The sequence below is a fragment of the Morchella importuna genome (assembly GCF_003444635.1).
Source record: "Morchella importuna strain M04M26 chromosome Unknown Morimp01GS050, whole genome shotgun sequence".
NCBI lineage: Eukaryota > Fungi > Ascomycota > Pezizomycetes > Pezizales > Morchellaceae > Morchella > Morchella importuna.
Window position 1 is genome coordinate 139680 of NW_025763447.1, and position 24585 is coordinate 164264.

A 24585-nucleotide genomic window follows, 5' to 3' on the forward strand; every position below is an offset into this window, starting at 1 on the left:
AGATCTACTTTATGACTCGAGAATACAATTACCCTGGTCCTACGGACTCCTACTCCACATGCCCGGCGCACCGGCAGCATATTGATGGAGGATCTAGACCTTTCCGTCCATAGAGATGGTCAGCGCCGGCCTATCAGTAATTCTTAAATCAGAGATGGCACGCCCCACTCGCTCTATATAATGAGCTCTTGGGGAGCACCCCACGTTTTTAAAGTAGACTCATCGCACTCTCAAAATACTCTTTCGAGCAAAGATGGTTCAATATTTTAAAGGCCCTATCTGGGCACAGGCATTGCTGTTTAATATTATACCCGCCGCATATGGTAGCGGCTTTGTAGGACACAGCTCATATTGTGTGAGAAACTCTAAAGAAACCCCTGAAGTTTGGCACTAACCATAATAATAATCCAGTGCAATATTCTCGAGGATGCCCTCGGAGATGCCATATACTCCCGTTCTTCAAACGAATACACTGTTCAGAACACATTTTGGGGTATGAATCACAATGGCTATAGGTATCTCTGGTTTAATTCTGACTGAATATATTTCGCAGCTGTCCAAGCCAACCTATCACCAACATGTGTTTTGGCACCGAAATCAACAGATGACCTAGCTACTGCCATGAAGATTCTTGTACAAGACTCCTGTATCTTCGCAGTTCGCGGAGGTGGCCATTCAAGTATTCCTGGTTGGGCCAGTACTAACGACGGTGTACTTATCTCTTTGGGTAATTTCAGAGATGCCGTTGTAAAAGATGGCTATGCAAGGGTTGGTGCAGGAAACCGCTGGGGAGAAGTATATAGGCGGCTGGAAGATCATGATTTGACGGTTGCCGGAGGTAGACTGTCTGGCGTTGGGGTTTCGGGGTTGACATTGGGAGGTAAGCCGAGGTTCTTTAATATCCACGAGGTTTCAGTTGTTAATGAATGAAAATAGGAGGGCTGACGTGGCTAACCTCTGAGCACGGATTTGCCTGCGATAATGTCAAGAACTTCGAAGTATGTTTGGACCTGAACCCTTAATCATTGGTACTAACAACATTCGTCAGATCGTAACCGCAGCTGGCGATATCCTCCATGCAAATGCCGAATCCCATCCAGAACTATTCAAGGGCCTGAAAGGTGCTGGGCCAAGCAACTTCGGAATTATTACGAACTTCGACTTATATACCTATCCTCATAACTCAAAGGTTTATGGCGGGATGTACATCTACAATGAAGATAAAGCGCCCCAAATCCTTTCAGAAGCCTTTAATTATGCCACCACAGGAGCCTCTGCGGACGTCAAGTCACACCTGATCTCAACTTTTGCATGGACAAAAGACGCAGGCACTGTCTCGCCGGCAGTCATTGCATACTACAATGGCCATGTAGACAATGATAACCCCCCTGAGGCTCTGAGGCGATTTTCGGATATCCCGATGGTTTTGAATACTGGGAGTATGCAGAATACTTCGCAGGTTGCTGATGCGGTGGGATACCCCGAGGGAGGAGCTAGGCAGTTTCTCTCGTCGATAACTGTCGTTGCCAAGGAAGAGGAGCTGATGGCAGAACTTCATACAATCTGGAGAGAATCTTTGGAGCTCCTGAAACCCTACTTAGTCTCTGCCGTTTCTGGATTCGTGCCTATCCCGGATACCGCTATTGCAGCTGGATTTACGAAAGGGGGGAACTCTATGGGGTTTAAACCAGATGATAAGAATCTAATGCGTAAGATTTCATTCCAGTTCCAGTCTTCATTCCAGTCAAGCCAACTGTGAATTTTGGGCATATATTGACAAGTTCTTGGCCGGCTCAGATGTTTTTTGGTTCAACGCCTGGACCGATGCCAAATTTGACAGTAGAGTTGCGAGTATCTGCAATGATATGATTACCAAGTCAAGCCGCGCAGCCAAGCGCAGAGACTCCCTTCACCCATTCCAGTAAGTTAGACGGAATTGTGATAAACAAGAAGAATCAGAGCTGACGTGATTGGCTTGTAGATACTTGAACTACGCTTCGAAAGATCAAGACCCCATCGCTTCGTATGGTAAGGAGAGTGTTAAGGATCTAACGAAGTTGCAGAAGGAGTATGATCCAATGGGAGTTTTCACAAAATTAGTGAAGGGGGGATTTAAGATTCCGGAGCAGACGGAGAGATTTGAGTTATGAGTTATGAAATAGGGAATTTTTTTTTTTTGGATATAGTTGCGGAATTATTTAGACCTCTTGGTATTCATAGGCCATCGATGTCATTGGTCTGTGGTAGTGCAGTAAAAAAAAACCGACTTGTATTTGGGTGCGCTTCGTGCTGTATCTACCTTCCCAGCCTGGAGAATTTCCTCCCTGACCGGATAGGAAGCATCCAATATGGAGATGTGTGAAATTATCATCAGCTTTTAAGGGGCAGCTGAAGACTGACATAAGCTTCGGCCGGTACGTCAATGGAGCCGATGCCAGGCATACGCATTGGGAAGTATAAACAGTTGAGAAAGAGAAAAGATATGTAGGTGAGAGTTGTCGCACTTGGAACTAAAAAGAGTTCCTAGGCCGGATGGTCATGTGTGGTCGAGGGGAGAGTTATATTAAGCGTTGAGAGTTGAAGAGGGCTAGTGTATCTATCAGTTCGGCTGTGGGCGATAGACGAGTGATTTTCTGTGATTATGATCATGCTTCTAGTCAATCGCAGGGGTATTCTACACCTTTACTTGTACGTGTTGCAAGTGCAATTAAAATAATAAGGGTACTCAAAAGGGCTCTATTAGTAATATATAACGGCTTTGAGTACCGTAAGTATCTCTCGTTAATGCTCTTAAAGCTCGGTTTCAAATAGGATCAGTAAAGGTTCATAATGAAAAGGCTAGGCACGAGCTGTCTTGTATCGATCCAGCACTCATCTTCCACGCTGTCAAAGAGAAAGCGCTCATTATGAATTATATACATGAACTGAAAATATTCAAACAAAATAAAGTCAAAAGTCAAAAGTAGCACCCAAATAGGTTAAAGAATCCCAAGCGCCCAGTTAATTCACAAGTTTTGGTTGTAACCTCAAAGGCGTGCCAGCCCGGTCTTCTCATATGTTCCCAAGTGCAAAACGGGGACTGGCATCTTCAACGCATCACCAGAGTATCCAAGGTCCTCAGCAACAAGGATAGCTGCCTTCTCACCGATGGTGAGTGCGGTAGAGTATGTATTGCAGCCAACGTTATCAGGGCAGATGGAAAGATCGGCGCACTTGAGTCCCTTGGTCCCCCAGACATTCAAGCGGGGGTCGACGACACCGTGCTTGACAATTGAGTTTCCTTCGCGAGGTGCCATCTGGTTTCATGTTAGTCAAGCCCAATTGTGGGGTGTCAAGGGAGATAATATACGTACAGAGCATGTACCCAGACTGTGCCAGGTAGTCTCTACATGATGTCTAACCCAGTCTGCAATTGCCTTTTATGGTGTTAGTAAGGTCATCCCCCAGAGTTGCAAGAGATTTCCATACCTCATCATCCTCCTTACTGTATACAATATCCTCACGAACACTTGTCTGATTGGAGGTGACAAAGTTTGCTTGAGCTGGCTTGCCCCTGTATAAGCTGTCAGTAAAGTGGCACAACCAGGTCATGAGGAAGCGAAGATATCCATACTTCTCCAACGGCCTAGCCCAACTTCCGTGCTGAATACCTGCCGAAAGATGGTTCGGCCCGGCATACGCCTTAGTTGTCTCGAGATCCATCTCAAAACACCTCGCTGGTGAATCGTAGGCAAAATGTGGGTGCATAGACATGACCTCACCCGCAAAGCAGTCCATTCTTCGTGCGGTCTCTCGGGACTTCTTATACGCCCAGACCATGGGTGCCATATCACGCGCGTCATTCATGAACCCAGCATCGAAGTCTGGCGCTTCATAGGGGTTGGGGGAGACGATATGGGTTGATCCGCGGCTGAATGGATACTCAAGGAAGTGGAACATGCTGAAGAACTTCCCGGGAGGGAGGAGCATGTGGTCTCCGAAGAATCTATATTCCAGCGATGTTAGATCAATTTCATTAATGTCGATGGCCTAGAATAATTTCGTACCCAGAAATCAAAGAATAGTGCATGACTGGCTTGTCAGGTTTGTTCTTGAAGTATGAGTCCCAGCCCTGTCTGAACTCTGGACCCATCTCCTGAAGCTCCTTTTCCGTGGGTCGGATCTTTACTCCCGCATCAATTCCGTTTGTTGCAAGCGGACCGGTACCGTTCAGGTTCCACTGGTCGAAAATTTCCTTCTGGACCTTGGGGTCACCACGGAGGAAGTCATCGAAGGTTTCTGTATCGGGTTTGGCACGGTATACGGAAAAAGTGAGGTAATGGTCCTGAATTTTATATATTAGTATTGAGTGAGATGGGTTTTGGGTTCATATCATACCTGGAAGTTCATTCCAACTCCTGGAAGATTGATGAATGGCTTAACACCAACTCTCTTCAACTTCTCCGGGTTACCTATACCACAGAATTAGCCTTGGCTCCTTTATAAGTAACAGGACATAGTACATACCAATGCCACTGCGCTGCAAAACCAATGGGGTGCTCATAGTTCCACAACTGATAACAATCTGCTTCCTTGCCCTAAAGATTCTCTTTTCACCCACCTGACTTGGCGAAAGTGGTTTTGTCGGGAGTGTTTGAACACCGACTGCCCTATTTCCCTCAAAGATGACCTTGTCGATCTTTGTGTTGCATTGGAGAAAGAGGTTTCCCTGGTTTCGCATGGTGCTGTGGATATAAGCGTGGGCCGAGTCACTGCGGCGGCCGGTATCACGATTGATCCATTTCAACCAGTGCTCTGCCCCGTGGGCGGTATCAAGGTCTTGGAGGTCGTCGGTGATTGGAATACCCTGCGATTCAGCAGCCCGGAGGAAATCTTGGGTCATTGGGTACGTGTAGTTGCCGAATGAAACCTTGATTGGACCGTCAAAACCGTGAACATCACGGTTATTGCTGGATCGTTGATAGGTTTCAAACTAGTGCATATAGTATTAGAAATGGTTCTAATTTATGAGTATATAATATCCTACCTTCTTCATCACCGGTAACAAATCCTTTGTGGTCCATCCCTCCGCCTGGAAATCGTCATAATCACTAGCAGAAGCTCTCGTATACATCTAGCAACAAAGTAATTACTATTAGTACGACAATCTTTCAAAAGGATATATGACACAGGTTAACAAACCATGAAATTGATTGAAGATCCCCCTCCCAAGACATGGGCACAGGGAACAATTGCCTTGCGGCCATTGAGATGCTCACTTGCTCTCGAGTGGTAGAACGAGGCTGTTCTCGAGTCGAGTTTCATGTTACGGGGGTAGATACCAGGGCGGTAGACCCATGGGTTGTTGAGATTATTCTCACCACCTTCAATGAGAAGGACAGTGAGCTTTGGGTCGAGGTTGGCAAGCCTTCCGGCAATAACGCAACCGGTAGAGCCACCTATGATAGATCTCGAGTTAGAGGTGCTATGATAGACATTACCATGAAAATGGTGAGAATTGTACTACCTCCGGCAACTATGATATCGACTTCGTCTGGGATCGTCATTTTGGATTGTTCAATTTATAATTGTAATGAGTATGAGTCTGTCTGCCCAAGTCAGAGCTGCTTGATGATTATGAATATCGTGGGAATTCGGGCTTCTTAAATAAGGCTCTCTCTTCCCCCTACTCACCGCATAAGCCACGTCGAACAAGAAAGGATCAGCCCCGCAACATCTTAGAGCCGAAGCCGAAGAATAATACGAGAAGATGTGCATGGTCTTCCCCGAGCAAAAGAGCTAACCAAGTACTAGTGTCTCAGCTGAGTCCCATGATTTAATTTCAATCGACCTTCTTTCCGGATAACTGTATCCTAGGAATTATCTGAGGTATGATCATGCAATGAATTTTACCGATTGATCTGCCTTGTAAACCCACAAGCTGTATTGAAACTACATGTAGTTGTGGGCTTGATATTTTCGTATACTGTAGAATGTTGAGTTGAAATTCATGATAGTCGAGTACAACATCGATTGTTTGCATACGTAGCTTGCAAGTGGCGAACGAGCGGTTAGACATGGTACTAGTTCTTCTCTCCACAGTACTCAATTGATACGCGCGGAGGGTCGGCATACCTTGATTTAGTATGGTTTCCGCAACTTTACAAGTGTAGTTTCTGTTTAATTCAGTACTAGATCAAGGCATTCACCGTTGAAGCGAGAATGTGGGGTGCATAAACACCAGACAAGGGTTGTTGGACGGTAGATAGCGTACCCGCAGGACCCTGGCCCTTGTAACCCCACACTCTTCTAGGAGAGCCTAGGCTTTTTGCATGGCGTTTCATCACTATTCCGAAGACTCCCCGTAGCATGTTTGTAGGTTAGTAGCTTAGAACACTAGCTACCCCGCATCCGACCTGGATTACTGTGCATCAATATATATGTGCCTCTCATTATTGACCAATTAGGTACGCTCTGACTCGTAGAGGAACCCTAGATGTACCTGTAGTCTACCGCTGCAACGTCGCACCGTTGCAGTCCCCCGGTGGTAAGTACCCCGAGCCATCTTTTGATCGTCCATCTTATATCGCATCCACTACGCCTCTATACAACTGCACCCCCAAACCCTCGTCATTACACAGCATGATAATAAGGCTTGAGACGAAGAAGAAGGAACCCTCCTAGGCAAATATAATATCCACATACCATTCAACCGGACTCTGGGGTCTGTATAACCACAAGCACGCAGCAATTGAACTAGCCTAAGTTAATCTTTTCCACCCACTTAGAGCCGCAGGAAGAAATCCCCATTGAAAGATCACCTTGGTATCAACCACAATGATAGGCTCTGCAGGTCTATCCCCAAGCGACAAAGAGCCGGCTGCAGCCAATTACTTGCTTGGCTTGCGGTGGATAGACCGGCACCGGTGTCGGGAGTGAACTTAATTTATATTACTGATACTGAGTTCAGCGGATATGCGTTTAACGCAATGACTTCACTGGGTTACTTACATGGAAAGAGGCGCTGGTTCTAGACGAACGCATCAGACCACATTCTTACATGCATCCATAAGTGCTAGGGTAGGTAGATCTATGAATATCTGGAACGCACGCCCCCAAATGAATCGATCCTACAACATTGGGGCAGCCCCGGAGATCAGACGTCTCTAGGAAAATTACGCGCGTATGCTCAACGGAGGCTTGAAAATCCGGGGAAGTGTCGGGAGGAAGCTATCCGGAAAAAGATAGGTGTCTGTGCAGTCAAAACCATGATACTGCTCCAAGAGTGGGGTGTAGGATGTGGTCTGGCTCAGCTATCATTCTGAGATTTTGGTCCAACCAGGTTTAATTTTGTTGTGATACCAGTAATGGCCAACATATAGCTCATTATATGGTAGGATAAAGCCAGGTAGGATTCAATCGACGTGGCTTGGATTGAGGTTTGGAATCATCCTCTATAGTTACATAATTATATAACTCTCGGTCATTTTTTTGGCCTCTAATAAGATACTTCATCGTAGATACCTTGAAGTCACGGATTACGAGTTACATGTAGCTCTATCAGAGTAAATCCCCTCAAAGCCCGAAAAATTGATCCAGACCGCGAAGGTAGCCGTTGATATCGATATCCTCTTCCAGTTCCATTTTGAGCACACATTGTACCTTCTTGGCATTATTCGAAAATGGTCCAAGACGACGTAAGTACTGTGGGTTTGTGGGTATCTAAATAAATCGAATATAGACACTATCGATCTGAGTAAAGAATAAGTTATGTTCCTATTGGTCGAATCTTATCCCCCAAGATTGCTATCTTCACATATGCGTGTCCACGATAGGTGAGTTGCTGGACGTGATATGTGTTATCTTAACCATATTTTCTTTTTTGGCCTAAGCTCTTAGCCTGTACTGCCGAAGGAGTATATATCGATATATCGTTGTGTTTATATGAGATTTAAGTGCACATAGCCGATTTTGACTTACACTCTGTACGAGAATTGTGTGAATTACATGTAGTAGAAACTTTCACCAAGTGTGTAATAGCTTTATGAAAAAAGAGCTTGTCACGTTAAACTGGCCGCTACCCCCAATCTCACTAGAAAAGAACCTATTTTGTGGAGCATATGTAGACTCCTTACGAAGAGCTGCGTTGGTTACTACGGTCAGTACGTATGCAAGTTCAAGGGATGAACCACCTAGAGTGCAAGTAGCCAGGTTGCCCCTGCGACAATATGTCACGATACATCAACAGTGCATAAACTAGAAAGAAGAGTAGATGCAATGCAGTGTTTATAAGCTAGTGAGCGACAGTTATTACCGCTATGATAAGGAGACGGGATATTCATTACCCCATGTACTGTAGTCTCGGGAGTCATCAATGCAGTTACCAGGAACCCCCTTACCCCCTAAAGCTCACCTCCTTATAGACCCTCGACTGAGTTACCGTCTCAAGGTAAAGGTCCCTAGGCATTCAGGCGGTAAGAAGTCCTTAGGATTATAAGACCTCGTACACGTCGTGTACGCAAGTATCAAACGCACGCTGTAAGTCGGGGGTGTTGGTACTTGCAATTGCTTCCATAACTCTGCGCGGAGTCGAATCGACCTATTAAGTAAGGTCTTTCAAAGGCGCTGCGGGCAGGGCTCTCGGTGAGTTGAAATTGAACTTGAAACCCTGGACAGTGGAGCCGATGTGACACGAACGGGGCGGGACGACCCCATTTATCGGAGAGAGTAGCGGAGTGAGTAACGTCGCGGAGAGCAGTACGCCAGGAATACGGGAGAGCAATGTCTCAACGCTCGAAGGGTGTTCCTAGTACTGCACACTTAATTATGTAAGCACCTACGCACTGCACCAACGTTTAATTGTGGTGGGCGGCCCAGAGACAATGATGATCATTACTTGTCACTCGGATTAGGCTTACTATGTAGCGACATGTAAGTTCTATCGCTAGTGTTGATGCGTCTAAACATTTTGAGGAACTGGTCTGCCAGTTATTTACTAATCGACACCTCCGATACATGGAGACAGTGGCCGTGGGTAAATAATCAACCATGGTATGCATCTGTATTTAATGATTTTGTGTTGATACTCTAAAGCCATGAATGAATTGAAGATAAGGGTAGTATACAGGGGTATTATTCCTTGTGTGTACTTTAGGAGTTGATCCTCATGCACCAGAGAGGGGTTAGTTAGATTCGACCGATTAATTGGGGAAAAGCCGGGTCGGTTCAGTTACTTCATTAGTATAAATGTATGTAATTGATACACAGCCTAATAAGGTACATGTACCTACATGTACCGATAGATCTTATCTATATTTTGGGGTGTTGATTTACGAGATGTGCGCTGCGACCTTGCTTTATGGTTTTGACCGAATATCACTCACCTCTATTAACGCCGGTGATATCTGTGCCAAAGATGGGCCTTATTCTTCCGTCATTCCAGGAATTGAGGAGAATATTATGTCGTTCTAAGAATGTTTACAATCTCTGCAATTCTCCTTATACATACATTTGCCCGCAACAATTATAACAAGCAATAACAGAAGATATATATTGGCAATTTCTCTCCTTCACAATACCATTAATTTTTAAATAACTTATAAAATCTAATAGACTATCACATCTAGCAGTATCAATTTCACTCAATTATTTACGACGGCGACCGGTCGACAACAGAACACACTAGATTCAAAGCGTACGTACGCGTTCTACCAAACCACTTCCGCCTAAAGTTCACCTAGTGGCAAGCAGCAAATCGATGATGAACCTGGAAAAATGCCTCTAAACAAATCAGATTGTCTTTAATCCTGCATTTCTAACTTCCAGCAAAATCGTTGCTCGAGTCGACGGGTCTTGAGAACTAATAAGACTGAATTCTCTCCACCCTTATGAGGGTCCTGGTGACTGGCCTTATGATTATCTCCAAGATTAAACTTAATTTTAGGACAATATATATCATGCAAGACCCAGCCCCGCTACCAAAACTTTGGGCACAGTTCATTTGTGAGGTAAAATACTCGATCAAGTTGGTATTGACAGCTATTAAAAGTTAGTGGTTCTCAATACTCGAAATCACGCAGCATATATGCGTAACTGCAGTTCAAAATTAATGATATCTGTGAATCGTCTCTGGTGAGAAGTTTATACTAGTTAGGGAAGATTTTCTCTTCGTGAAGACACTAAAAAAGATACCCACAACTTATATATATGTGAGAATTGATAGTTTTGCCCTATAGGCTTTCAGGGTGATTCTTTTCATAGTAAATATTATCCCGTTAAATAACATAATGGAGGACTTCCCGTAGGCGATAGAAGTGTTCTATCGCTATTTAGATCCTATTCGGGGTTTCTATCACAGCCAGTACTAGTTGTCTATCATTAGGACCCCCCCTCGAGGGGGTGAGTTCTATCTGTTTGACTCCTTCTATATGATCGATTTCTATTGCTCGTTGCAACTAATCCAATCACTGCACCTTCCACAACTGGACTAGTGATCGAATAGAACAGAAAGATCTTTGTTTATCTACGGGAAACCACTTTGTTTTTGATCGAATAGAAGAAAAAGAGGAATAGAACAGCTTCTATAGCCTACGGGAAGTCCTCCAATGGGTAAAAGCGTTATAAAGACTTCTGGTATGTTTTGCCGTACGCCAATCCGATAACCTGACCAAGATAGAACTATATAAGTCTTGATCTCTGAGGGTATCTTTTCGGCTATTGCGAAATTATACCCATTGCGCAGCTATTCTGTTGTAACAGATACCGGAAATCGGAATGTTGCCATGATCCAAATTTTCACGGCATGGGTTATACTGATTTACATGTGAACGGAAAAAAGATTGGCATGATATAAATCCAGAAATGATGAAGGCAGTTAATCTCGCTCGCGCCGTAGAGTCACGATACCGGAGGGCTCGTCTAGTTTTAGTTGGTTCGGGAGTCATGTTGCCGGCCAAGAGGTAGGCGTAGGGATGTATTGCAATATTTGAGTTATTTTCTCCGTTATCATTTTACGTTATAGGTGGAGAGTTGACTATGTGTTATCACATAACTAACTGCCAGCTGTCGAGTCCTGTCCCTATCTCCTTGACAGATTTTGAGTCAGAAGTCATTTAATCATGGAATGTCACTCGTACCAAGTGAAGCAGGTTAAGGTTAAGGCCCGGTTTAGATGCATAGTCACATTAATAACATCAGTGATTGAGCTGTTCAGTGCGTACAAACATCTGACTAATATTGACCATTGATCGTCATATCTCCGAAAATTTTAAGATAAATATCTGATCAATTAAACCTGCTACAGTTAGGCTTTAGCCACTTCTTCCAAGCCCGCGATCGGCAGAGCTACATCTATGCTAACTACATGTATCAATACTAATAACAAGAGTATCGTTGAACATAAGCTTACCATCCATGGTTATTTAATTCCATAAGTACTTATTGGGCTACTTACCACCTGGAATAAACGATTAGCGAGTGCGTAAAGAGCCAAGAATAAAGATTCTGCGAATGGATTTCGCTAAATTCCCATACTCCAAATGAGCTTAGTACATATGCCGCGCGCGATATATGCCTAGGGACGCCATTAATCCAGACACATGGACAAGTTTTGTGTGACTAGGCAGTTCGTATACACAATAGTAAGTGTATAGGCCGCGCCAGCTGGAGATGAGAACCGCACCGTCCGCCAACCGGAGCGCAACAGCTGTGTATTGGTGAGCAATTATCTAGATAAGGTTTCCTGCCCCCAAATCAAGAGCGTCTCCCAATCGTACGCCAGTCCTCTTACTCAGACTTGATTCAACACATCAGGTCCTTCACATTTAACACAATCTTGCTCTTCAACCACCCATCAAACCCCCCCCCCCCCCCTAAAAAAGAAAGAAAGAAAGAAAGAAAGAAGAAAGAAAAAGAGAAAATGGACCAACAGTCTGCAGATACAGCTTGCCCAACAACGGGTCAGGTTGCAACTTTCAAACTCATACAACTGCCTATTGACTTGGTATTCTACGTCTTCTCCGAGTTCGTAAAAGTAACTGTCCGAACCTGGCCGCCATCAAGAGTTCTGGGACCATCCCCCAAGACACAGAGGAACGCGGTTACCATGATGACTCCAGTTTGATCAATGATACCTTGAGGCAAGAAGAAAAGCTGACCCTTCCACTCCTGAGAGTTTCAAAGCTTTTTTGTCGCATTACTCTGGGGTATATGCTTGGTCCATCCGCATCCATCCTCGGGTTTAAGGGATTAGAGGTCCAATACAAGAGACGAAACATGTTCCCTGGAATCCCCAGTCATTTTTCCTATCGTGCCACACGCAAGGATGCACGAACCAGCCCCAATGGAGCGCCGGCAAACCGACCCGAGCTTCCTTTCTTAAATCTAGTCCAGACCTTGATTATTGGGCCTCAACCACAAGAGGAACGATAACACAAGATTTCGATTTCGGGGCTGAACCACCTACTCGCCTTATGAAGGCAATTCTGGGGGCGCTGGGAGAGGATCCTCGATTGAGGAAGCTCATTATATCAGGCGACGCTCTGAGTAAGTAATCTTAACGAATTTACCAGCTAAGAAGGAAACCTGTTTTGGATACTGCCAATACCAGTTGGGGGCGGGAACCCTGTTGGAAAGTTGACTCATTTGGCCCTTTCAATACCAGCGTTGAAGTCGAAGATCCATTTCTTTCGGCCAAACACATCTTGGTTACGCCGAGTGATACACATCTGTGTATTCTTTTGACTAGAAATGATCCAAGTGGTGGAACCATGGAGAGAATTGAGTCCCCTTTTCTGAATACCTTGAAATACCTCCACATACGTGGGCCAGGAGCACACGTGTGCTCTGAACTGTTCAAAACGGAGGGAAAGCCCTCGAAAATATCATCATCGAGATTGGTGAACGTCGTGGGTTATGTGACGCTAATATGGACCAATTGGTTCTTCATACGACAACCACTGCGTCGAGCCATCCTGAGATGTCAATCTCAATAGTCTGGTGCTCGGAAAGTCTAATCACTAGTCGCCAGACCGACAACATAATTCTCAAGAAGAGCCCCGGGGCTTTAAATGCAGATGGTACCAGGAATTGTCCCCCTTGTGATTTCTAGTTCCCTCTACCATCCACCGAATCATCCCATGAAAAGGGAGAGAAGATGCGCCGCGTTTATCCCAAGAAGTTGGGACCAACGGGGTAGAGCTTTGGCCTGTGATAAAAACTGGGGGTAGCTGAAGAAGAAAGCAAACTGACCACAGACCCCATGGAAGAGGAGACTGTGGAGTTCGAAGAGCTCGAAACGATACGTTCCCAAAAGCTTGCCGAAGATCGTTGGGCCCAATATCAGTCGAGAATACCTCATTATCTCTGCTGAGTGATTGATCCAGACGCAATATTCAAAACATTGCCCATCGATTGCTGTTTTGGGATCACATCGCCCAGCTTGAAGTTGATAAAAAAGGTTTTTGGTGAGCTTATATCTGCCTATCCTATTACAGTCGCACCTCGCTATGCCGGATGGCCAAGATTCACCAAATCTTGTACGGGATAGCAAATATTCCCAAGAAATTCGGGATAGCAAATTGATTTTGCAGTAGAAAAATAGAATTCTCAAGAAATTTCATACGGGACAGCAAGGGATCCGGCATATTGAGTTCCGCCATAGCGAGGTGCAACTGTAGTTGTCCTTTACCTCGTAAGCTGATGCGAAATTTTCATTTTGGGAGTCTTCTGACTGGTTCTAGATATTGCTACATACCATGGCGAGAAGGACGAATGTCTGTCCGTGCTTGTAGTCTCTGAAGAAGTCATTGTTCTGAATTTGTAGTGACAATTGCAATTGTATGGCAACCCTGAGTTTTTTGTTCATATTTCATGGGGTGAATTGGAGAAGAAGATGGAGTGACAAAAAACATTTGCAAGGATAATCTCGCTTAGCTAGAACTCATTGACGGCCTTGGCAACATCACATTACGTTATACCAATCTTCAATCTTGAATAAGCAGAATTGTCCCTAGGCTTCTCCTATGGTTGGTGGATATCGTAAATGACCTTTAAACTTTTCATTGAGACTATTTTGGGGTCTTAAAACTTAAATGATGGAAATATGTACATCCAAGCGGGGGGCCAAACAGAAATGGTGATAAATAAATTAAGTGCCGAACAACCAGGGCGCTTCATGAGCAGAGCATTCTCTTATTATTGGTGATAAAATTGTAATTCTTTATTACCCGCGCGTTCAGCACGACTGACTCTATAATAATAAGCCAATAGACCTAGGAATATGGCATTACGTCCTCGTATAAATATTAGCAATAGAGGCTTAAGAAATTTCAGTTTAGAGAAAAGTCTTTTATTAACCGTCACAAGCTTGACTGAACGTAATTGACAAGGTGGTGTCAGGTTTATGGTTTAAATAATACATGTAACTAGCCCCACTTGTTGAGCAGCGCTGCCGCAATCACAAAATCTATCTCTTTCAAATTACGGGATGACAGATACATACATGTATGTATATATGCCGAGTGATAGGCTGTGATTGTTCTTGGCACAGACTTTGGGATAACATGAAATAAACTAATATGGATACCTAACCTATTTTATTCTCCTCTTACTTTTATCATATTCAGTTGATTTCGCGTAGTTAGATATACCTACTGCATCATCAAAATGTGTACGATGAGATCCAGAAAGTTGAAATTTATTGGGCTGATTTGTTTGTAGAAGCATTTTTTACTTTTAAAGCAGTATATGTATGTACACCATACCAGTAAAACACGAATCTACAAGTATCTATAGAAACAGGAATGTGTGATACTTCAGCTTCATCAGTGCGCGTGCTATCGTATATACATGTGTCTCTAGGATATACAGCTCTTGATTATTCTTGGCCTCCTAAAACCAATACTAACGGGTGATTTTAGTTTGTATGGTTAATTTTACACGTATCCCACTTGATGTTACAGGTTGCAAGAGTCCATACCTAATCGATCATCTGATCTCTTTCTCATCGGTCTTTCTCCTTCATTCTTCACATATCGCTCCAAGCCATATGACTGAATTGAAGAACACGTTTATCCCCATCCCCAACGGATCAGAACTAATTATGGCTTGCTAAGTAGGTACCTTCGCTACATCCAATTCGGACCGTCCTATATTTCCACAACCTTCCCTACCAAGCAAGAACTCTATTGATTTCTCAACGGAGCAAACATCTCTAGTTATCTGCCGAGCCCACATAATATAAATAGCCAGCACTTCAAGATTTATCCCGTCTTCATACCTAGCTTATCACCAAGCTTTCGCAAACCTTCAATGATCATAGGAGCACCTGAGAGTTAAGCACGATTACTGACATCACCTCTAGCTTCAAACATCGTACACCGGCAGCTCCCTCTGTACGCACGTCAGAGAGCCACATATCACAGGCCTGAAACTAAACAGCTCTTTCTCACCAAACTCGCAAACCGGAACTCCACATATAGGTACGCCACCAATCAATCAAAAAGCAACCCCTGAATGACATCATCGCTGCTTCTGCACATACCCGTCTTTTTAGGCACCGCGCATCAAACACGCACAAACACAAACATCAGGCGCAACTCTGCGTTTCTGCACTTACACGATGTCAGGCGCAATCAGTATCTAAGCGAAATTAGGCGACCTACATTCCGTGATCACGTTGAAGATCACTGATGTTTGATAAACAGCAATCGTTTCCAGTTACATTGTACAGCGCAACATTATCCGCCACCAAGCTGGACACAATGATCAATGATCTAACGGTACACAAGAAGCTGAAGTACCTAAGAAATGTTTATAAAGCTCACCACTACTAACCCCCAGAAATCCAGATCATCACTTTCACCATCAGGATAAACATCCAAGATACAATCGCAAGAAAAAGAAATGGACAGAAACTCATCCCCATCCCCGGACGCATATAAATACCAAATGCACCATCCAGGTGTCACTTTCGGCCTCTCCTACAGCATCCCTCCTCCCCCTCCTCCTCTTCCCAACAACGAGCACGCACTGAGGGTTGAGAACAGTATCCTCCAGAGCCTGAATGATAGCCTCAAGGCCGACGTCAGTAAACTCAAGAGCGAGAACCGTAGTCTAAAGACCGAGATTAGAACTCTAAATGAAACGTTGAAAATATGGTACGGACATGCTGAGGATCTGCGGAAGCTGGTTGTGGGGTTTAATACTAGCCTGACGGGGATATTGGATCTTAATTGGAACTATAAGGAGAAGACTGCGAAAAGGGAACGTTAATGTTGCTAGTGTGACTGCGAGAGCTACTGGAGGGTAGCCGCAGGTTATTGATTTTTCTTCTTTTTCTCATTGATTCGCGATTTGTTGAAGGATTTATGGGCTATTCTTTATGTGGTCTATAGGCAGAGGAAACTATTGGACAAGCCAGGGAATGAAATTTTTATTCCTTTTTAATGCTATTTTGATATTATTACTACTTCTCCATCCATCAACGTCCATCTTTTTACATCCATAATCCTTCCACACACCACTTGTGACACGTTTACTGGCATTGAGCTGCAATAAGAAACGTCCGATTAGCGTATGACCAAACTGCACAGACTCCCGAAGATATGTGAACTCACAGTAGTAGTCATTCAACTTGACACAAGTCGATCCCGACACACAAGTAGTCGATCCCGTATACGTCGCCCCTCCGCACTGACCCCACTGCGCAACTGCAGTCCCAGAGCTCGCAGCAGTCGTCGTAGCCGCAGCAGCAGTAGTGGTGGTCTTAGTGGTGGAGACCACCGCCGCAGCTGACGAAGAAGCAGGAGTAGTACTTCCACCACTGCACGAGAAAACGGCCGGTCCAGGGATAGTGTACGACACCGGGGTAGTGTACAAGTTGAACTTGATCCCGGGGTCAGTGCCAGCATAGATACCGGGAATGTTGTAGGTAGCCGGTGTTGTGGAACCGCCGCCAGTGACGCGGAGCTGTGCACACTCCATGTAGAGCTGGGCACCGGGGTAGCTGGACGCCGCGTGCAGGGCGATCAGTTCACCACGGAAGAGCTGCGTGGTTTGTTAGTTCAATGATTCTTTATGCATGTTTGTAAGGGGCAACGGGCAGCTTACGTAGTCGCCGGGGGCGATGCAGGAGGGGATTGTAACGGTGACTTTGCCCTGGTTTGCAATGAGCTTGGCAACGGCCCATTGGCCGTTGCTGTAACCGTCCTCGTAGATCTTAAACCAGCCAGAGTTGGGGATGGCACCGGTGGCAGAGGAGACCTTGGCCATGTATACAAGGACGGGCCCGTTGTGGGAGGCATCGATGACGAGGCCGGTGGAGAGGTCGGTGTCAAGAGTGTGTGACCTGTATATATGTTAATATATTACTCTATATTACTACTAGATATTATATATATATGGGGAGTTTTAAGTGTTTGTAAGTTTGAGTAGTAGCTATAACTAATACGTACCATTGCAGAGTGATTTGAGACCCAGCAGCAACAGTAGCAACGTTGGGTGAGATCATAACAAGAGGGTTAGGACCGCCGTTGCAGGCCATCTCAGTGGCTGTGACATCGGTGATGGGCCCGTCGTAGGTGGGCAGACGCATAAAGTCATATCGTGTCTGCATTACTCCATTGATACCGATCTGCTGGAAGATTGTGTGCGCCGAAGCAGCACCGGCGAAAAGGACGGCGGTGATGAAAGACCTCATTTTTTTTTTTTTGATGAACCGCTGTGTAGTCGATTCTGAGGGAGTGAATGTAGTTAGGGATTGATGGAGAATTATGTCCCAGAAGGAGGGGAGATCGACTCCATTTAAATTGTAAAGTTTTAGATATTGACCACAGCTCCTCCACCCCCTCTCTACTGGCCCTAGCTAGTAGAGCTTTGCAATATCCACTCGTGACCTCTTAATTTTTGCCTTTGTGTAGTACGTAGTACGACCAAGACTTTGACATTACTGCTCGGTCGTTGGATTTTCGCATCTTCAGGAACCCCGTTCCGTGCATTAACAGGACGTTGATATTTAGTTTCGGAGGATTTACATCTCTGCCCCGTTGATCACAGGCGGCTAAATAGTCTATTCTTCCCTATTCGGCCACGAACCGCAATCAAATTCGCTTGGAAACGGAATGGATTGTGGGGACACCCCAGTCCACCGGGCCTGAGATCCGCAATATATATTTCAACGGTCCTGGGAGTGTCAGATTATATATAAAGGGGGATCCGGGAGCGGACTTGGAGAGAGGAAGATCCAGCCGAGTTTTTAGTCCAGTGTAACAGATACATGTAGCTACTAGCAGGTTCCTTCTGCATTAGTTGGAATGGTATGCGCGACGGCTTTGTTGTAGCTAGCGGCGTATAGGGTATACCTTTAACATTTTATTTCGCTTTTTATCGTGGAGATATATCGCCTGAAGGCGCAATAAACCGTGCAGGCGGAGCCCTCGTGGTTTGAATACCAAGACCCGGGTCATAAAAGCAAATTGATTGACGGCGGTAAGGATTTCTCGTTGGTATGAGATAAAGAATCCCAAGTCGTAGGAACCTAGGATCCAATGCACCTGTCAATATAGTATAAGGTAAGCTGGTCTATCTAATAGGCGCCTCAACAAATAACATCCCCCTCCCCCACCTGTGGACCCGCTCGGACTCTCAATCTGACACTGCTTTACTGTGACTTGAGGGCGGCAAAGCAGAAAGAATCCTGGATAGGAGTATATGGTTCTCGTACGTTTGTTTCTCTGGCTCTGTTTGCGGTGCCTGGGCATATTCTCCGATAGAGTGGCTAGGGGCAGACATCAGGAGAGAACTCTTCGTTTATCTTGGTTTAAGCTAGCGAAGAAGCAACTGCTGGGAAAAGGCTTGTAATTGCTACAGCGTAGGTACATGTATGCGTCCTTGGAAAATAGCCACGTTTTGTATGTAGTCCCCCAAACGGGATACATGTCCAACAACGGCCAAAGTACTAGTAGCACGAACAGAAAGGTCGGTGACCAAGCGCCCAAAGGAGCAGACGCTAGAACCGTAGCTGCACAGCGACGGCTAAAAGGACGGACGGAAGCATAAGCTTAAAACGACCGCAATATACCCCTTTCATCGGTCCGCCAGCAGCAAGCCAAGCAGTCGTCTAGCAGTCATGGATTATCACTCGTGCTGGCCTGGGCGGGTCTGTATTATTCATTTCGTTCCGGATGTTCTGCAGCGCGGGGTAAATCGATCGCACATGACTTTTGATTTAATATACCTCCCCTGGCTGTCTATGCATGCAGCGATCAGGAAAAACACCTGGTTGGAAGAATCTCATAGAACATAGTAGACTTTCAGTGTGAATCCTGTTTGGCTCTCTGATCGAATTGGGGTGTGAACATTGCACGCAGCATTTAAATTTCCGGTCCTGACTACCGGTACCGCGGGCCCACTAACCCTCCAGACCGAGTAATGGTATAACAGCTCTCAGCCAGCTACCTATCCTTGAAAGAGTGTTCGTGAGAAACGCCAAAATCCAGATTCTGTGGATACCGTACTTACGGATATGAAGGAAATGATTATAAAGCATTGTAAAAGAGTACGTGACCTACCAGCAAGAGAATCACTGTCATTCTAGGCTCACCATCACTACGAATACAACTCCGGTCTGAAACCTATATACTCTAAGGATTACGTATATATGCCTCAACGGCGTAACAACGTACCAATCGCTGTATTTCTGACTTGTTCTCTTAAGATCTAGAGTCACTCGTGAATATTAAACGGTTTAGGTCATTTGGCTATTCTGGCTACATGCATTTCTTCAAGTTAGAAAACCAAAAAATCGACCAAGATAAAAGATCATCCCAGCCTGCCTTTTCAGTTAAGTGACCTCGTCTTGGTATCTTCTAGATACTATTTCAATAAATATGCAGTTTAACCCCCCCCCCCCCCCCTTTTTTTTTTCCTAGTTAAACTCTATAGTGCTGCTGCTGAGAAGCAAGCCCCCTGACTCCCCCAATTCCAAGGTTTTTCTGGATTGGGAGCATGGCTCCATAACCGGTTTCCCCGTTTCAACTTTTCAACCACGGGACCGGCGAAGCTACGGTTGGAGAGATTCATAGTGGGCCCCCGCGTCCAAACCAAATCGTTCACGCAGGTAATTGAGACGAAAGTAAATACGCAGACGACGAAAAGATTAGATGACTTTATGCCACAATGAATATTCCCTGTTTGACATTTGCATGTCAAGAAAAATAGTTTTGGATCCGCGGCTGTAGCATTCATTGAGTAATCTACACCCAAACCCTTTACCAAGCCCATAGCGAGATCACATCCGAGTCCATAGTATATAAGTCTTTTACCGATAAGCAAAACAACCTCACCTGCCAAACGACGTTTATTTAAAGAGGTAACTCGTTAATACAGTCTGAAAAGTCGGTTGGCTGAAAAGTCGGTTGCAAACTCCAAAGAGTGGGTTGGTTGCAACGTTAGGCGCTGGCACAGTATGTTGCATGATCAATCATTGACCTATCCCACTTTCTCGTTAAGACTCTTCTGCAAAACCGACCAAAAAAACATTTCCTCATCAAATAAAACAATAATATTATATCTTTCCTACCTTCCCCCTAAATAACCACCCCCCAGAACCCACAGAACCCCCCCCCCCCCCTCACACAACCGTCACCAGCTGCGGGTACTGCTCGACCACATACTCCACATCCTTATCCCCCTCCCACTCACATTCACCAATACCCTCGTCCTCTCCCCCCTCTCCACCGCGTCCTTCGCCACCTTCATTGCCCACGCAATCGCATGCGCGCTCTCCAGCGCCGGAATGATGCCCTCCGTGCGACTGAGCGCAAAAAACGCCTGCACGGTCTCCTCGTCCGTTGCGCCGCAGCCCGCCTCGGTGCGTCCGATAGAGCGTAGGTACGCCTGCTCAGGGCCGACGGAGGGGTAGTCGAGCCCGCTTGCGATCGAGTGCACGGGCGCGGGGGTGGGTGCGCTGGATGTGATGGTGGGGGGTGTTTGCAGCATGATGGAGTTGAAGCCGTGCATGATTCCTTCGGAGCCGGAGGCAAGGGAGGCGGCGTGGTCGCCGAGGGTGGGGCCGCGGCCGAGGGGCTCGACGGCGTGGAGCTTGACGGTGGGGGAGTCGATGAAGACGGAGAAGATACCCTACACCGCATAATAATTAGCCCTCCCCTACAGGAATACAGTACATAAAATATAGGGTATACCCACCATGGCATTCGATCCCCCGCCACAGCACGCCACAACATGATCTGGCAGTGTCCCCGTCCTCTCCAAAAACTGCTCCTTTGCCTCCTCGCCCACCACCTGCTGAAAGTTCCTCACCATCATGGGGAACGGATGCGGGCCCACCACGCTACCAATGCAGTACATGGCCGTCACCGGATCCGCCATATACGCGCCAAACGCACTGTCTACTGCCTCCTTAAGTGTCTGGAGCCCCTCCGTTACAGGCACGACCTTCGCACCAAGGATCTTCATCCGAGTCACATTAGGATGCTCCTTAGCCATGTCCACAGCACCCATGTGGATCTCGCACTCGAGACCGAAATAGGCGGCGGCCGTGGCGAGTGCGACGCCGTGTTGGCCGGCGCCCGTCTCGGCGATGACTTTGCGCTTATTAAGGTGTTTGGCGAGGAGTACTTCGGCCATCTACAAAAAAAATATCCCAATTAGCTTCCAGACCGTATATCAAGCCCGCCAAGAAATACTTACGCAGTGGTTCAGCTTATGCGCCCCCGTATGATTCAGGTCCTCACGCTTGAGGTATATCTCTACACCCGTCTCTCCGCCGCCACCAATGCTCTCGCTGAGGCGTTTTGCGTACTGCAGCGGCGTGGGGCGGCCTTGGTAGTTTCTGCGGATCTCGTCGAGCTCGGCGATGAATTGCGGGTCCTGGCGGAGCTCGAGGTAGCGGGTCTTGATCTCGTCCATTTGTGCCTGGAGGGGCGGGGGGATGAAGCTGCCGCCGTAGGGGCCGAAGAAGCCGTTAGCATCTGGGTGGGAGGTGAGGTAGGGCTCGGTTTTGGCTTCCATGATGGCGATTTTAAAGTTAAAGTTGGATGTACTTAGAGGAAGAGAAGAGGTAGTATATGTCTACTGCTACTGGATTGTAATTGGGGACTGGCCTACTCTAATAGCTTCCCTCCTCCTCCCAAGGGTCGAGTGAGGGGTTATGGCTTATATAGGGCCCGCCGGTCCAACCCACCCACTCACCTCCCCAGATAGAATTTAGTTCTCTGCATCTGTAACATGCAAAAACAGGGGTTTGTCCCCCACTCTCATCTATAAAAGGGATATCAGCACTGTGATTGGCGGTAAGCATGCAAGATCTCACTTACCGCTTTACTACAGATACCAGATAACATGAGTAACAACATCCAACTCTAGAATATCCCTTTCCCACCAAAAGGAAACATCTTGTGCGTGGCTTTGTCATTGCCACTAGTCTACTGCAACGACTTTTGTGATCTTAACAAAGGACGTTATAGAGAGCACATGCAGGGTCGCGGTGAGTTTGCGGCCTTGGCAGAGTTGGGGAGAGTCTGTCACGTGATTGGTACTGTAACGGGCTGAATTCGTACATGTATTTTGTTTCTCCAGTCGAGGAGAGTGTGCATATATGGGCGTATTCGTGAGATGTTTCGGCAATTACATGTATGATACCAGGCTGTGTTCTAGAACAATTACAACATAGCAGATAAATGTGTATGTAGACAGTAGGCCAGAATTGGGTTTCGCGCAGGCCCCGTGACGTTTCCCAACCGACGTGCGATCACCGATTCTCACTCGGTGTGCCACGAACCACATTCTATGACCCTAACCCGGACAACAAAAAATCCCCAACACAAAACACAACCAACCCGCCCCCTCAGCTACATTCCACATATAAAACCCGCACATATAAAGACACCCCACGCCTCCAAAATGCACCACCCACAACGAACCCGCACCCGCGGCCCCCGCAACCGCAAGCCCACCGGAGGCAGTCCCCACGCACCTCCTCGCCCATCCCCCGTCGTTGTCCCCACCAATACATTCACGCGCCCCGGCACCCGTGGTACCCTCTGGTTCCCCACCCGCCAACCCTCAAACCAGCACCCCCAATCCCCACACCTCAATGAGCGCCCCCAACCCCCGCAGCCCGCCCCCGAAGATGACGGCCGTCTCTCCCGTGGCAGCAGCGACATCAGACTCCCCAGCATCGGATCCTTGTCCGGCTCCGGTTTTAGCAGCGCCACTAGGCCCCCGCCCAGAATCGAGGTCCCGCTACCAGTAGCGCAGGTGCGGGCGCAGGTGCAGCCCCGCCCAAAGTCGCTCGGGCAGAGTGTGGTCGTGGGTATCCGTGTGGAGCGTATGACCTCCGTCCTTGCCGCATGGGATAAGCGCTGGGAAGCTGCATGTGAGCTTCCTATATCTCCCGAGGAGGAGGACAGTGTAGAGAAGGACAGCGAGGAGCAGGAAAGCGAGGAGGAAGAGAGCGACGAGGAGGATAGCGAAGAGGAGGAGGACGAGAAGGAGAGAGCTCCTGCTCTACCCACCACCATTACTATCACCATTACAACTCCAGCCAAAGACAAATCCCAAGTCCTCGACGAGAATATAAAAGAGGATGCAAAGGCCGAAGAACTACCTCCCTCCTCAGCCGGTGGTGTAGCGCTCCCACCCTCAGTGGTCGAGTATCTGTATCGCCCGAGGACCACGCGCGAGATGCAGCTGGAGCAGTTGAAGGCCAAGATCCCGTGGTTGGTTGGGCAGGGGACGTTGGGTGGCGCGGGGTGGAGGCCGCTGGAAGAGTATTATTGGGATGAAGGGGGGTCGGGGAAGACCTGAATGCTGCGGTCAGGAGATGGCGAAGCCGTATAGGTTTTGCCGCTATTCGTACTTTGTTTCGGGCGGATACTTGTAACATGGAGAGGCTTGTCTTGTGGGCCTGGTCATGTCCTTGTTCGTATGTGGTTTTCCTGTTGTCGGTTGATTCTACTCCTTGTCACTGACTTTATAATGACTTGCGGTACTATATAGCTACTCGCCAGCATTATAGTTACTCGCCCACCAGCTGTCACAATAGCTCTCCCCATGTAGGGCACTATAACCAAAAGAGACAACTATTAGTAATAGCTCACTCAGAAAACAGTAATTTCAGGAGCTCGGGATATTGGCGGTGGATAGTACATTTTCTTGTTCTTTTTACTTGTATCTTTACGTCAGCCAATATGCACTAGCTCACCGAGTGATAATCCATGAACCACTTTTTTGCATGTGCGCAAAGTTCTAAAACGCCTCTCGCGGGTACTGGGGTGGTGGTGGATGATAACAGCACTTTATGATAAAACCTATTTAATGCCCCCCGATGCATATATAGTTCGGAAGTACGGAAAATCAAATTAGAGAAGTGAAGAAAACCAGGAGTTCTAGTAGAAGATTCCTGAGCTACCAGGCACAAAGTGCACGAGCGTTTAGACATAACGGTACAATGGTCCGAAAACAAATCTACAATTACTTTGATATATAGACTTCTCAGCGAATCAAGATCAAGAAACTACATATGAACTATTCTGTAGGTCTTCTATGGATTGGCCCTCCCTTTCTTGAGTTTTAGGTTGGCGCTGG

At 46.5% G+C, this 24585-nt stretch overlaps 7 protein-coding genes across 7 annotated transcripts; 4 read left to right on the top strand and 3 right to left on the bottom strand.

Annotated features, from left to right (window-relative positions):
- Positions 1–253: 253 nt before the first annotated feature.
- LAJ45_10769 (uncharacterized protein) lies at positions 254–2150 on the top strand (the record flags this gene model as incomplete). The annotated part of the gene is made up of 7 exons (XM_046120284.1): positions 254–355; positions 412–493; positions 554–880; positions 937–998; positions 1049–1709; positions 1798–1921; positions 1982–2150. 7 exons carry the CDS (start codon positions 254–256, stop codon positions 2148–2150), a joined length of 1527 nt encoding a protein of 508 aa, XP_045966512.1.
- Positions 2151–3026: 876 nt separating this feature from the next.
- On the bottom strand, positions 3027–5546 carry LAJ45_10770 (uncharacterized protein; the record flags this gene model as incomplete). Its single annotated transcript, XM_046120285.1, has 10 exons — positions 3027–3296; positions 3354–3416; positions 3469–3553; positions 3614–3985; positions 4047–4324; positions 4378–4451; positions 4507–4972; positions 5027–5113; positions 5182–5438; positions 5507–5546. The coding sequence occupies 10 exons, from the start codon at positions 5544–5546 to the stop codon at positions 3027–3029; spliced, it is 1992 nt and encodes a 663-aa protein (XP_045966513.1).
- Positions 5547–12904: 7358 nt separating this feature from the next.
- On the top strand, positions 12905–13801 carry LAJ45_10771 (uncharacterized protein; the record flags this gene model as incomplete). The annotated part of the gene is made up of 4 exons (XM_046120286.1): positions 12905–13055; positions 13245–13320; positions 13656–13669; positions 13719–13801. 4 exons carry the CDS (start codon positions 12905–12907, stop codon positions 13799–13801), a joined length of 324 nt encoding a protein of 107 aa, XP_045966514.1.
- Positions 13802–15927: 2126 nt separating this feature from the next.
- On the top strand, positions 15928–16251 carry LAJ45_10772 (uncharacterized protein; the record flags this gene model as incomplete). Its single annotated transcript, XM_046120287.1, has 1 exon — positions 15928–16251. One exon carries the CDS (start codon positions 15928–15930, stop codon positions 16249–16251), a length of 324 nt encoding a protein of 107 aa, XP_045966515.1.
- A 262-nt stretch (positions 16252–16513) lies between these two features.
- Positions 16514–17677, bottom strand: LAJ45_10773 (uncharacterized protein; the record flags this gene model as incomplete). The annotated part of the gene is made up of 4 exons (XM_046120288.1): positions 16514–16527; positions 16596–17025; positions 17089–17326; positions 17433–17677. The coding sequence occupies 4 exons, from the start codon at positions 17675–17677 to the stop codon at positions 16514–16516; spliced, it is 927 nt and encodes a 308-aa protein (XP_045966516.1).
- Positions 17678–20619: 2942 nt separating this feature from the next.
- LAJ45_10774 (uncharacterized protein) lies at positions 20620–22008 on the bottom strand (the record flags this gene model as incomplete). Its single annotated transcript, XM_046120289.1, has 3 exons — positions 20620–21117; positions 21184–21624; positions 21688–22008. 3 exons carry the CDS (start codon positions 22006–22008, stop codon positions 20620–20622), a joined length of 1260 nt encoding a protein of 419 aa, XP_045966517.1.
- Positions 22009–22899: 891 nt separating this feature from the next.
- LAJ45_10775 (uncharacterized protein) lies at positions 22900–23805 on the top strand (the record flags this gene model as incomplete). Its single annotated transcript, XM_046120290.1, has 1 exon — positions 22900–23805. The coding sequence occupies one exon, from the start codon at positions 22900–22902 to the stop codon at positions 23803–23805; it is 906 nt and encodes a 301-aa protein (XP_045966518.1).
- Positions 23806–24585: the final 780 nt, after the last annotated feature.